Source organism: Amblyraja radiata, chromosome 3, assembly GCF_010909765.2.
Source record: "Amblyraja radiata isolate CabotCenter1 chromosome 3, sAmbRad1.1.pri, whole genome shotgun sequence".
Classification (NCBI taxonomy): Eukaryota; Metazoa; Chordata; class Chondrichthyes; order Rajiformes; family Rajidae; genus Amblyraja; species Amblyraja radiata.
This window is the reverse complement of record NC_045958.1, coordinates 31,585,660-31,600,370: the sequence shown is the minus strand read 5'-3', so window position 1 is coordinate 31,600,370 and position 14,711 is coordinate 31,585,660. Positions and strand designations below refer to the sequence as shown.

Genomic DNA, 14,711 nt, shown 5'->3' with positions numbered 1-14,711 from the left:
GTCACTGGATGGATTTAAGAGAGAGTTAGATAGAGCTCTAGGGGCTAGTGGAATCAAGGGATATGGGGAGAAAGCAGGCACAAGTTATTGATTGGGGACGATCAGCCATGATCACAATGAATGACGGTGCTGGCACGAAGGGCTGAATGGCCTCCTGCACCTATTTTCTATGTTTCTATGTTTATCCCAACTTGCCAATCCTGACCAGAATGCCCCATCTACACTAGTTGCCCCTGTCTGCATTTGGCCCCTATCCCTCTCAATCTATCCTGGCCATGTACTTGTTTAAATGTGTCTTAAATGTTGCGATGTACAGAAGTCCACGTGAACTATTCATCAATTACGTAACAGATGAGACAAATTAAATGTTTGATATATCAATTGTGTAAGTGGGCCATTAACTCTGGAACAAATTAGTTTCTGGCTGGGTAATTTGATTCAGATTTGGGTCAAAGATAGTAGTGCTTCCTTTTCATTCAGGTCTTAGGTTCCTACTCCTCTCCAGGGTCTTTTACATGCAAACTAAGCGAATACTACAGTGGAGTACTGAGGGAGTAATATATGTACAGATATGTTTTTGGATGTAGACAAAAATAAATAAATCCTGTGACACTGTTCAACAACTTCATTGAATGTCTTTGATTGGAAAGCACTTTAGGTCATATGAGGATAGGTTGGATTTAATTTCCTTGGAGTGGATGACGTGGAGGGGTCCAACTAAAGGTGCATACAATTATGAGGGGCATAAATAATAATAATATTAATAAACTTTATTACGGACTCGAGGTCCAGACAAGGGGCAACATTACATTAAAAATGCATTGCATATTAAAAAATATATCATAAAGTACATATAAAATCTTAGTATATCACTTATAAAAGCATCATTAATTATATTTAAAAAAAACACAATACATGAGTTAAAAATCCAGATTAAAAGAATGATCAATGTCCTACAACGAGACAACGATACCAGTGTCTCCACAGCTGGGGTTCGTAGCGTGTAGTGCTAACCCTTATGTTTGACAAGGCCACAATAATTACATTTTTAGAGTCATTTATCCTGCAAATGAATTTATACATGTGGTGTCTTAGGATAGCTTCTAAAGTACTGACTCTTGCAGCCACAAACATATTACTGTCACTACACCATCTAGGTTTCCTTAGCAGTGTTCTCATGGCGTCGTAATATGCCACCTTTAGTCTGCAAACTTGTCTTTAAATAGTCCGACCACAGATAGGGTAGATCGTAGGAAACTTTCCCCTTGGCAGAGGTATCTAAAATTAAAAGTGATAAGTTTAGGGTGAGGGGGTTGGAGAGGATGTGAAGAATATTTTTAATGCGCAGGATGACTGGAACTTGGAATGCTTTGTTAGTGTAGTAATCTCATAATGTTGTCTGAGCCGCTGTCTGAAAAAAGCTCAGAGAATTGCTAAGGACAAACTGCACCCCCTCCACATACACCTGGATCTCCTGCCATCAGGCAAGAGATATCGAAGCATCAAAGCCCGGACTACAAGACTGCTAAACAGCTTCCTACCACAGGCTGTGAGGCTGCTAAACAGTCACTCTGTACTCACAGTCACTTGATTCTGCGGCTGGCACGGACACTTTAATAACTGGCACGGACACTTTAATAACTGGCACGGACACTCAAATCAGCTGCCCCTGACAATTTTTATGATTGGTTTATTGTATTTTAATGTTGTGTTTTACCTCCTTTTAACTATTTATACTGTTCCATCAGGGACTGGATTGTTTTTAGTGTTATTATGTGTGAAATGTTTTAAATTTCATGTGCGATGCTCCGCTATTCCTGGGAAACGTCTTTTCATTTTGCACTGTACAACTGTTGCTTGCAAGATGACAATAAAGGTTGATGGATTGTAATCTCATAATGTTTAAGCACCCAACTAGCCGAAGCATTGAAGGTCATGGAGAAAGTGGTAATAAATGGAATTAACATAGATAGGTATATGATGGACTGCATGAACATGATGGACCAAACAATTTGTTTCTGTAATCTATGATTCCTCAATATTTATGCCAGGAAGTAATTTGATCCAACATGCCCATGCTAGTTTGACAAAAAGCTATCAAGTTTAAATCAACCTTCCACCCGTAACCTGCACAAGTGCACGCCTAAGTACTATGGGTGTCTGTCTCAACTGCACTTAGATACAGAGTTCCAAACCCTTGGCATGTCCTTGGTGAAATATTCCTACTATCATAGAAACATAGAAATTAGGTGCAGGAGTAGGCCATTCGGCCCTTCGAGCCTGCACCGCCATTCAATATGATCATGGCTGATCATCCAACTCAGTATCCTGTACCTGCCTTCTCTCCATACCCTCTGATCCCCTTAGCCACAAGGGCCACATCTAACTCCCTCTTAAATATAGCCAATGAACTGGCCTTGACTACCCTCTGTGGCAGAGAGTTCCAGAGATTCACCACACTCTGTGTGAAAAAAGTTCTTCTCATCTCGGTTTTAAAGGATTTCCCCCTTATCCTTAAGCTGTGACCCCTTGTCCTGGACTTCCCCAACATCGGGAGCAATCTTTCTGCATCTAGCCTGTCCAACCCCTTAAGAATTTTATAAGTTTCTATAGGATCCTCTCTCAATCTCCTAAATTCTAGAGAGTATAAACCAAGTCTATCCAGTCTTTCTTCATAAGACAGTCCTGACATCCCAGGAATCAGTCTGGTGAACCTTCTCTGCACTCCCTCTATGGCAATAATGTACTTCCTCAGATTTGGAGACCAAAACTGTACGCAATACTCCAGGTGTGGTCTCACCAAGACCCTGTACAACTGCAGTAGAACCTCCCTGCTCCTATACTCAAATCCTTTTGCTATGAAAGCTAACATACCATTCGCTTTCTTCACTGCCTGCTGCACCTGCATGCCTACTTTCAATGACTGGTGTACCATGACACCCAGGTCTCGCTGCATCTCCCCTTTTCCTAGTCGGCCACCATTTAGATAATAGTCTGCTTTCCTGTTTTTTGCCACCAAAATGGATAACCTCACATTTATCCACATTATACTGCATCTGCCAAACATTTGCCCACTCACCCAGCCTATCCAAGTCACCTTGCAGTCTCCTAGCATCCTCCTCACAGCTAACACTGCCCCCCAGCTTAGTGTCATCCGCAAACTTGGAGATATTGCCTTCAATTCCCTCATCCAGATCATTAATATATATTGTAAATAGCTGGGGTCCCAGCACTGAGCCTTGCGGTACCCCACCAGTCACTGCCTGCCATTGTGAAAAGGACCCGTTTACTCCTACTCTTTGCTTCCTGTTTGCCAGCCAGTTCTCTATCCACATCAATACTGAACCCCCAATGCCGTGTGCTTTAAGTTTGTATACTAATCTCTTATGTGGGACCTTGTCGAAAGCCTTGTGGAAGTCCAGGTACACCACATCCACTGGTTCTCCCCTATCCACGCTACTAGTTACATCCTCGAAAAATTCTATAAGATTCGTCAGACATGATTTACCTTTTGTAAATCCATGCTGACTTTGTCCAATGATTTCACCACTTTCCAAATGTGCTGCTATCCCATCTTTAATAACTGACTAGCAGTTTCCCCACTACCGATGTTAGGCTAACTGGTCTGTAATTCTCCGTTTTCTCTCTCCCTCCCTTCTTAAAAAGTGGGGTTACGTTTGCTACCCGCCAATCCTCAGGAACTACTCCAGAATCTAAAGAGTTTTGAAAGATTATTACTAATGCATCCACTATTTCTGGAGCTACTTCCTTAAGTACTCTGGGATGCAGCCTATCTGGCCCTGGGGATTTATCGGCCTTTAATCCATTCAATTTACCCAACACCACTTCCCGGCTAACCTGGATTTCACTCAATTCCTCCAACTCCTTTGACCCGCGGTCCCCTGCTATTTCCGGCAGATTATTTATGTCTTCCTTAGTGAAGACGGAACCAAAGTAGTTATTCAATTGGTCCGCCATATCCTTGTTCCCCATGATCAACTCACCTGTTTCTGACTGCAAGGGACCTACATTTGTTTTAACTAATCTCTTTCTTTTCACATATCTATAAAAACTTTTGCAGTCAGTTTTTATTTTCCCTGCCAGTTTTCTTTCATAATCTATTTTTCCTTTCCTAATTAAGCCCTTTGTCCTCCTCTGCTGGTCTCTGAATTCCTCCCAGTCCTCCGGTATGCTGCTTTTTCTGGCTAATTTGTACGCATCATCCTTCGCTTTGATACTATCCCTGATTTCCCTTGTTAACCACGGATGTACTACCTTCCCTGATTTATTCTTTTGCCAAACTGGGATGAACAATTTTTGTAGTTCATCCATGCAGTCTTTAAATGTCTTCCATTGCATATCAATTACTTTAGATCTATGCTCTGTGTTTTTGTTTCTACTGCAAAGGGAAATTGATCAATCTTACTTACTCTTTCAACGCCTCTCAATTTTTAATATCTCAATTTAATCTTCCCTCAGCCGCTTCTGTAGCAGGAAAATCACCCCAGTAAATCCTGTTTCCTCATCTAAAATATTCCAGTGCTGGTATCTCCTTGTATCTCCTCCATGGTCTCTCTGTTGTGCAAGCATATCATTCCTATAAGGTGGTGTCTTGAACTGAGTACAGTGTTGAAGATGTGGCCATCATATAGAGTCTGCAACTAGCATCAGTCTGAAGAAGGGTTTCAGCCCGAAACGTTGCCTATTTCCTTCGCTCCATAGATGCTGCTGCACCCGCTGAGTTTCTCCAGCATTTTTGTGTACCTTCGATTTTCCAGCATCTGCAGTTCTTTCTTAAAAACATCATATAGAGTTCTACATGTCCAAGCTCTTATATTCTATATTGCCTCATTCTATTCTATGCAGTTAACAAAAGAAAACATCACGTTTACATTTTTAACCACCTTACTAACATGTTATTTGACCTTGAGCTACTTTTGAACATACATTAAAAGATTTCTCTGTTCCTATAATATCCTTTCTGTACTTCCTCATCTTGTTGCCAGTAACTAAATTACAGAACCTCACTTTGGATTAAAACCCATTTCCTACTTTTCTGCCCAATTAACCAGTTTGTCACTTCCCCCCTCACTGTCTACCACGCCACCAATTTTCTGTATAATTTGCAAACTGTGCCACATATTTAAATCTAAATATTTATATTTATTAGAAACAGCAAGAGACAGGACGGAAGCCCATGGAGATCCTTAATGGAAATGCCTTTCCAGTCACAAAGGATCTGCCAGACTTTACCTATGAATGGTGCTACACATGGGCCGCGGAACCGGGGGGCTGGGGGGGTTGCACCCCCCCCCCCCCTCCATTTTTTTGGTTAGACATGTTTCAATGTCTCCGGCTTTGGACGATGCACTGCAGTGCTCTGAGCAACCTGGTCGTGGATGTTGGAGAGCCGGGGCGGAGGAAGGGATGGAAGCAGAAGCAGGGGCAGATGCCGATGGGGAGCCGGGGCTGGCGAGTGTTTGCCGGGCTGGCGAGATGCTCGCTGCAGCTCCGTCCATGGAGCAGCCTCAGTGCAAGAGTCCCAGGCCGTCAGAGGCATCGGAAGCGTTGCGCCGCTGCCGTGAGAGTCTCTGCGCCGAATTTGCCCTGGTGGACCAGGCTGCGGCTCGGTGCATCCTGGAGGGCAACCAGTGGTTGTTGGAAGTAGGTACCAAGCACTGGGTAGAAGCGGTGGAAGATAGTGGCCTTCAAATGGGGGTGGTTGGAGAAAGCATCCTGCTTGCCTGCTAGATTTTCACTTACTGTAACTGCAGGAAAAATGTTCCTGATGTTGGGGGAGTACAGAACCAGGGGTCACAGTTTAAGAATAAGAGGTAGGCCATTTAGGACTGAGATGAGAACAAACTTTCTTCACCGAAAGAGTTGCGAATCTGTGGAATTATCTGCTACAGAAGGCAGTGGAGGCCAATTCACTGGATGTTTTCAAGAGTTAGATTTAGCTCTCGGGGCTAGCGAAATCAAGGGAAATGGGAGAAAACAGGAAAGGGATACTGATTTTAGGTGAACAGCCATGATCATATTGAATGACAGTGCTGGCTCGAAGGGCCGAATGGCCTATTCCTGCACTTATTGTCTATGTTTCTATGCTTGAGTATATGGCAATTAAACTCGACCACTTGATTTTGAAGCATTCATGCATGGTGGAGGTATAATGTAGTCATAGAATGATACAGTGTGAAATCAGGCCTTTCGGCACAACTTGCCCACACCCGCCAACATGTCCCAGCTACACTACCTGCTTTTGGTCCATATCCCTCCAAAGCTGTCCTATCCATGTATCAGTCTAACTGTTTCTTAAATGTTAGGAAAGTCCCTCCCTCAACTACCTCCTCTGGCAGCTTGTTCCATACACCCTTCTTCCATCGAACGTGTCCAAAGACAGGCAGCTCGATTTGTTGCTAACACCTATGAGAGAGAAGCAAGTGTCACCAAACTTCTGAATTCTCTGGGGTGGAACCCTCTCCAAGACAGACGTGAAGCTCACCGTTTGACCTGTTTTTACAAAATGTTAAATGGTCAGCTCGACATAGATTACAAGACCTACACCAAACCCAAACCAATTAGGAGCAGACGAGGGCATTTGATCCAATTTGTGATCCCAGCTACAAAGACAGATGTGTACAGCAATTCGTTCTTCCCCCGCACAATTAAAGCATGGAATAATCTCCACCCAACTATAGTTACCAAACCAGATGCAACCAAATTTAAAGTAGCTCTTTCTTCCCAATAACCCTTTCTGGCTTAAGCCCTCCCTTCACCACCTCCAGTTTAAATTCTATTTGGAATATTTTGGAGGACCAAGAAACCAAGAACCAAGAACCCACCACCCTTTGTGTGGAAAAAGTTACCCCTCAGATTCCTATGAAATCTTTTCCCCTTCACCTTAAATCTGTCCTCTGGTCCACGATTCACCTACTCTGGGCAAGAGACTCCGTGCATTGAAATGTGTACTTTGAATGCATTTTAGATTTCTCGAAAGTCTTACTTTAAAAAAAGTAATGTTTCCACAAACATATAGCCCCTTTATTAATGTCAAGGTTTGATGATTCTAAATTCAAATCAAAATGAAATATACATCAAAAGGAGAACGCATACTTTAAAAATACTCAGATTTTTTTTCCCTGAGCAAAACATAATTTGTTTGACTTTGCAAAATCAGGTTCAAGTTCAAGTGAGTTTATTGTCATGTGTCCCTGATAGGACAATGAAATTCTTGCTTTGCTTCAACACACAGAACATAGTAGGCATTCACTACAAAACAGATAAGTGTGTCCATATACCATAATATAAATATATACACACCTGAATCAAGAAATGTTATGATTATTTCTTGTCCATTTTTCCAACTACAAACAAAAAATAATAGCACGAAATTATAACACATTTCAAATTTGTTTTGGTCATATTTTCTGTACCATGGAAGGCACTGGCATCGATCCGGTGGGGGGGGGGGGGGGGGGGGGGGGGGAGATGAGGGATATATCCCCCCACTTTTTGAGGTGGGGGATGACCTGGATTATTATCCCCCAGTTTTTGGAGGTTGAGCAATAACAACAATAATAAACACCTGTCCCTATCTTTCATGTAGCACCTACATTATCTTAAAAATACTTCAAACAAAAAACATTGAAATCATACTTCTACAATGCACTAAAACATGATTTTAATACATCAAATTTCAAAAGGTCGCTACCGTGGGAGGGGGAGGGGGCACCACACCCTTCCCCCACTCGGTTGCTTCACTCACTCGCTGGGTACCCAAAAGGTCAGTGATCAGTGATCACTCAGCCCCCCCCCCCCCCCCCCCCCCCCCCACTTTAAAAAATGCTCCGCAGCGCCTGCTACAGATAAATGTTCTCTCTTCAATATAAGGATTAACAGTGGTGCTATTGTTGTGTCAGATTGAAATTTGGTAGTAATCAATATGACAATGTTGCAGAAAATAGGTTTTAAAACTATTTGGGAAAGCTTATTTATCCAGAATTCTTCTGCACAACAAACCTGTCACAGAATGCTTGTGGTTTTCCATGTGAAATCTACTCATGCGTACCCAAATCTAGCAAGGCAAATATTTGTTTAAAATTAAGTATGAAACTGAGCTCAAATCGTAGACATTTTCAAAAAGATCATGAGTTTGCGATTTTTATTAGAATTGAGACATTTGGGAAACTCGCACATTTCGACTTTGATTGTTTGTGTATGTGAGGGAATTTGAAAAGCTTTCACTAAACCAAAGCATTTTTGTTCACTTTTCCTTCAAATACAGTGGTTGAGAAATCCAGGCACACAACACGAGAAGCGGACATTGTTTGGTGACATGGTGTGCTTTCTGTTTATAACTCCTCTGGCCACAATCTCGGGGTGGTTGTGTTTACGAGGTGCAGTTGACCATCTACATTTCAGCAGCCGCTTAGAAGCTATTGGACTCATTGCCTTAACTGTTGCACTTTTTACTATTTATCTCTTTTGGACTCTTGTAAGTATAATTTGTCTGTTATGCATTGATTATAAATGCATTTGGTAGAGTAGAAACATTTAGCTGTCTATTATATCTGTCCATCCAACAGATAGAAACATTTAATAAAGCAATGAAGTATTCAATTTATTGAAAGTCCTCCCATCTACCCCTAGCTTGATTGTTGCCATTATAGTGCATGATGTATACAAGTAACAATTTCCTACAGTGTTAACGTTAATGATCTGCTTGTTAGTTATTTAATCCACCTCGTACCTAAATGTCAGAGGAAAGTACACAATACTTCACACTTCCCCTCTGAGTTCCATGATGCGTTATAATTCAATGGTTTCATCAGTGCTATTGCTAACTTTGAGTGTATTCAATTAATAATTTAAATTATCCAAATGGCCATGTTGAAAATTGAAGTCAAGCCCGTGGACCACTAGTAACATAATGTGGAATGGCAGCATAAAACATTTATTCTGGATTAGAGATGGTTATGCACTTGGTTTTTCCCTACTATTTTGTTGTGGAAATACCTGAAAATTTACTTAACTTATTTTTCCTCTTTTTTAAAATCAGGTTTCATTCCGTTACCACTGTCGATTGTACAATGAGTGGCGTCGAACCAATCAAAGAGTAATATTGCTTATTCCCAAATCATCGGATGCATCATCTACTCATCAACTGCTTCTTGGTCTACATTCATTGAAAAAAAACTCAGAAGAGACAATAGTGTAATCTGTCAATTTTACAATTCTGTATTTAAAATTCTGATCTTTAACCAAAGATACATTTGGTAACCTTTCTTCAGGATATAGCCTGATTTCACAATTTTTTTTTCCAAGCAAATAAGCCACTATATTATAATTTTCTTCTCAGAATTGTGTAAATGGACAATAATTTTGTTTATGTGAAATGGAATGCAAGTGCAGACACAAGTGACTGCGAATGCAGGCATCCTGAGCAAAAAACTGCTGGAGAAACCCAGCAGGTCAGTCAGCATCTGTGGGGAGAATTGCACAGACAATGTTGCAGATTGGATCCCTTCCGGCTGATGGAGTAGAGAGAGGTTGGTAGTGAAATGGTGGGGCAAGACCTGGCAAGTGATAAATGAATACAGCTACGAAAAGGATGAGTGGCACATGAGTCATTAGGGAGATATGTGGTGATGGTAATCAAACCTGGAAGTGGAGACAAAAGGGAGCAGATAGTGGAATCTAATAAGGAAGGAAAATGAGCAGTGAAACATAAAACCAGAGGTAGGGATAGTGGGTGGCAGGGAACAGGGTGGGTGAGGAAGAAAATTGGGGACTCAGAGTAGAAGATCAGCAGATGGAGGAGGGTGAAGGAACTGGGTGATGGGGGGGGGGGGGGGGGGGGGGAAAGAGTGCGATAGAATAGATAATACGGAGGGTGGTGGGTGTAATCTGAAATTGGCCAATTCAATGTTCATGCTATTGGGTTGTAGGCTACCCTCGCAGGATATGACTAAGTGACCATGAGGCTACATGCAAACTAAGAACAACCACTTACATTCCACTGGGGTAGATGAATATTGAATTCTCCAATTTCAGATAGCCATCCCCCAACCTTCTCATCTCCTATGATTTCCACACCTCCCTATTTTCCAGTTGCCCATTCTTATCCACAACTCATTCCCTTCCACTGATACATTTCACTCCTCATCAGGTTCCACCATCTGCTCTGGTTTGTCTCCTCTATCCTCCGTTGATGTCTCCAACCATCTCTTTCCCACCCGACTCATCTGCCAATCACTACGCATTACCTGAATCTACCGATCACTTACTAGTTCTTGCTCCACTCCTTCCCCTCAGCTCTCTCAACCAGCTCTCTGCCCTTGAAACCATCGGTCTGAAGAAGTGCACAAAATGTTGTGGCAACTCAGCAGGACAGGCATCATCTCTGGAGAGAAGGAATGGGTGACATTTCGGGTCGATGCAAGAAGGGTCCTGACTCAATGTAATTTGTCCATTCCCCCTCCCTCCCCACCAGATGAGAACTGGCCACTGAGTTCCTCCAGCAGTTTGGCTTTTGGAATGCAAGTGCAACAATTTCAAAGTCAAAGGAAGTGCCGGCACCTCCCTAGCTGATGACCTGAACTCCTTTTACGCTCGTTTCGAGAGGGGCAACACCACCCCAGGTCTGCCGACTATCGACAATACCGCCAGCGGGCTGGCTACCGAAGCTGAAGGGAGGAATGTGCACACATTCTCGCTGTCCGAGCACGACGTGAGGAGGGCTCTGACACGGGTGAACACGAGAAAAGCTGCAGACCCCGATGGCATCTCGGGGCGAGTACTCAAGTCCTGTGCTACGCAGCTAGCTCCAGTGCTCACTGCATTATTCAACCTCTCCCTGGACAAGTCCGTGGTCCCTGCCTGCTTCAAAAAATCCATCATTGTACCGGTACCAAAAAATGCCTCCCCAGCCTGTCTGAATGACTACCGTCCGGTGGCCCTTACCTCGGTAGTCATGAAATGCTTTGAGAGGCTGGTGAAGAAACACATCTGCGCCTTCCTCCCTCGGAACATGGACCCGTTGCAGTTCGCATACCGTCCGAACAGATCCACGGACGATGCGGTCTCCCAGGTCTTGCACACTGCTTTCTCCCATCTGGACAGCCAGAAGGGGGGCTACGTGAGGATGCTGTTCATAGACTACAGTTCAGCCTTCAACACGATAGTCCCCACCAGACTGGCCGGGAAGCTAATGGAATTGGGGCTCAACACCTCCCTGTGTGCCTGGGTCCTGGACTTTCTCACCGCCAGGCCCCAGGTAGTCAAGATGGGAGGGAATACATCAAAGTCCCTCACCCTGAGCACAGGATCGCCCCAGGGTTGCATCCTCAGCCCCCTATTGTACTCCCTGTACACACATGACTGTGTGGCTAGGTTCAGCTCCAACTCACTAATTAAGTTTGCTGATGACACTGTGGTGGTGGGCCTGATCTCAGACAATGACGAGAAGGCCTACCGGGAGGAGGTGGCTGGTCTAGCACTCTGGTGCCAGGATAGCAGCCTCCTCTTGAACATCAAAAAAACGAAGGAGCTGATCATGGACTTTAGGAGGGCACATCATCCGAGGACGTACACTCCATTGAGGATAAATGGGTATCCTGTGGATAGGGCGAACTGTTTTAAATATCTGGGAGTCCACATCTCCGAGGATATGACATGGGCATCACACGCCTCAGCACTCGTAAGTAAGGAAAGGCAGCGCCTTTACCACCTCAGGCAATTGAGGAAATTCAGAGTGTCTCCGAGGATCCTCCAGTGCTTCTACGCAGCGGCGGTGGAAAGCATCTTGTCCGGAAATATTACCATCTGGTTTGGGAATTGCTCTGCCAAGGACAAGAAGGCTCTGCAGAGAGTAGTGCGTTCGGCCGAACGCACTATGGGAACTTCACTTGCCCCCCTGCAGGAACTATACATCAGGAGGTGCAACTCCAGAGTCAACAATATCATGAGAGACCCCTTCCACCCCTGCAACGGACTGTTCCAGCTGCTACGGTCAGGCAAACGCCTCCGTTGCCATGCGGTGAGAACGGAGAGGTTGAGAAGGAGTTTCTTCCCAGAGGCCATTCGGACTGTAAACGCCTATCTCACCAGGGACTAACTCTACTGAACGTTTTTCCTTCCATTATTTATTATGTAAAAGAATATGTGTGTTATGATTGTGTTTATAGTTTGTTTGGTTGTTTGTCTTTTGCACAAAAGTCCGCGAGCATTGCCACTTTCATTTCACTGCACATCTCGTATGTGACAAATAAACTTGACTTGACTTGAAATCACTCCATTGCTGTCATTTTACCAGGTACATGCATTAGGCTTGTGCCAGTGCAGTTCAGTTGCATCTCTTCCAATCTCGTGGCACTCGGTGGTCTCGATGTGCCCTGCTTTAGATCGGCAAGACCAAGCATAGACTAGGAGACTGCTTTGCCAGAAACTTGTACTCTGTCCACCAAGGTTGGGTGGAGCTCCTGATTGCGAGCCTAACCCTCCAATTTAACATTTCATTCGTCTTCTTTCTTAATGGGCATTTTTGTTTCCTTTTCAACTCGACCCTTCTGCCAATCATGACCCCTTGCATCTATTTATATACCACTTGCCAGGCTTTGCCCCATCCTCACCTCCCACTCCATCAGTCTGAAGAAAGATACTAATTTGAAATATCACCTATCCATTCCCTCCACAGATGCTGCCTGACTCACTGATAGCTTCAGCATTTTGCTCCAGGACTTAGCTGTTTTCTTTGTACAAGGTGGACTGCCAATGTTTAATTACAAAGCAACCAACCTCTTGGTCTCACGCTACTGAATTTAAACTGTGAGCCTGAAACCCAAAATCTCACTGCCATTGTTCCCAGCGATGGGTTGATGTTGATGACTTTTTCGCATGATTTTTTAAAAACTGGCAACCTATCTAAGAGGTGTAATCTTCATCACAATAGTTGTACACATATTTTTCACCGGAAGTGATTTGGTGGTAAATGTTAGTTAAATAAAATATAATTTACCTGCTAATTGAAATGAATGTACTTGGATTATTTTTATCCTCATTGGATTATATACTTGATGTTGGTGCTGTGAATTTGGTGTAATAGTCCATATGTTGTAATATCATTTCCATAAAATATTTTGAAATGTTTTCCAAATTTGGAATCCAGCTCTCCATAATTCATCATGGGGAGGGATGCAATTTAAAGTTAAATATTTTAGTAAAATTATGTAATTGCTCTCAATTTGAATGTATTAATCATAATATCACCATGGCAGTAGTCCTTAAAATAAATTTGATAATATATTTCTTCATTTGGCAACACTATTGCCTATTAAATTCAATGACTAAATATTAATAACTTTGCAACAAAGCAGACTGCTCAGAATCAAAGTCCGGTTTACATATATATATATATATTTCAGAAGCCATACTACACTAGTTAGTAATGCAATAGCTGGTGTGATTTTTAGTATTGAAAACGTTATTTAAATAAATACCCCAATGTTGAAGTTTCAGAAGTGATTTATGCTTCCAATTAGTGTTCACATTTCTTAATATTGGTTATTATTATTTGCATAATTGTGCTGATGTGAAAGTTTCTAGTATTTATTCTACTAATAGAAATTAAATAAAATGCATTTGGTTTAACATAGGCTGCCAGAGCTCATCAATTCAATTCAACTTTAATGTCATTGCACAAATACTGAGTATGGGTACAACGAAATGCAGTTTTTGCGTCAGTCCGTAGTAGTAGTGCATATAGAAATTTAAAAAAAAAGAGGATACAGAATAATCAAAAATACAGAATAATTAAACAATGGGGACGGAGGGACCGCAGGAATCTATCGGCGGGACTCCGAGTTCAGCAATGCGACGGTATAATTGTAGAAGCTGTTCCTCATCCTACTGGTACGAGACCTGAGGCTCCTGTACCGCCTCCCTGATGGGAGGAGGGCATGGTTGGGGTGGGAGGGGTCTTTAATGATCTTCCCAGCCCGTTTCAGACACCGTTTTCGGTGGAGGGCATCCATGGCAGGGAGCGGGGCACCGATGATGTGCTGCGCGGTTTTCACCACCCGTTTTAAAGAGCCTGCACTGAAAGTAGATTCTCACGGTTTGAGATATAATTCAATATGTAACATTTTAAAGTTCTAACCACTTCATTTCCAAACTTGTGACCTTCAATCACTTTCTGGAAGATTTGATGGTTGTCTACAGTCAACGTAAAGCATTCACATCAGGCCGTAGTTTAATATCATATGATTTGATTGTCCATGTAAATGTCTAAATTTAGCACCTGCCCAATATAGAGATCTATCACAAGGTAAAGTAAATACACAACAATAGAGGAAGCTTCTTTTTTTATTCTTGACTTTTAACACCAAATGTTTATTCGGATATAGAGTTTATGTATGTCTATTTCCACCGAATGATTTAAAGAAATCATTTCACCTCAGTTTTAGGAGCTTTGGTGGATTTTGAAGCAAATAATTGCAATATTCCAAAAATGCGCTGTCAATCATTTACTGAATTAATTTTCTATGGAGCAACTTTAGTTTCGTTCCAGATATTTTCTTTTATTAAACAAAAATGTTAAAATCAGTATAATTTGTATTTTTTATTGATCATTAATACAGTCAGAGTGTGGAAACAGGCCCAATAGGTCCCAGTCCCACCTGCCCACGTTTGGTCCATATCCCTCCAAACCT

The 14,711-nt window shown here is 42.5% G+C and overlaps 1 protein-coding gene across 1 annotated transcript in view; it reads left to right on the top strand.

The window, feature by feature from the left end:
* The window catches only part of marchf3 (membrane associated ring-CH-type finger 3), a 69,128-nt gene extending 59,815 nt beyond the window's left edge, over window positions 1-9,313 (top strand). The window contains exons 4-5 of the mRNA XM_033017546.1: window positions 8,288-8,497; window positions 9,062-9,313. Coding sequence (XP_032873437.1) covers window positions 8,288-8,497; window positions 9,062-9,220 — 369 coding nt within the window. The 3' untranslated portion in view covers window positions 9,221-9,313. The remainder of the gene's footprint in view (window positions 1-8,287; window positions 8,498-9,061) is intronic.
* The last annotated feature ends 5,398 nt before the right edge of the window (window positions 9,314-14,711 follow it).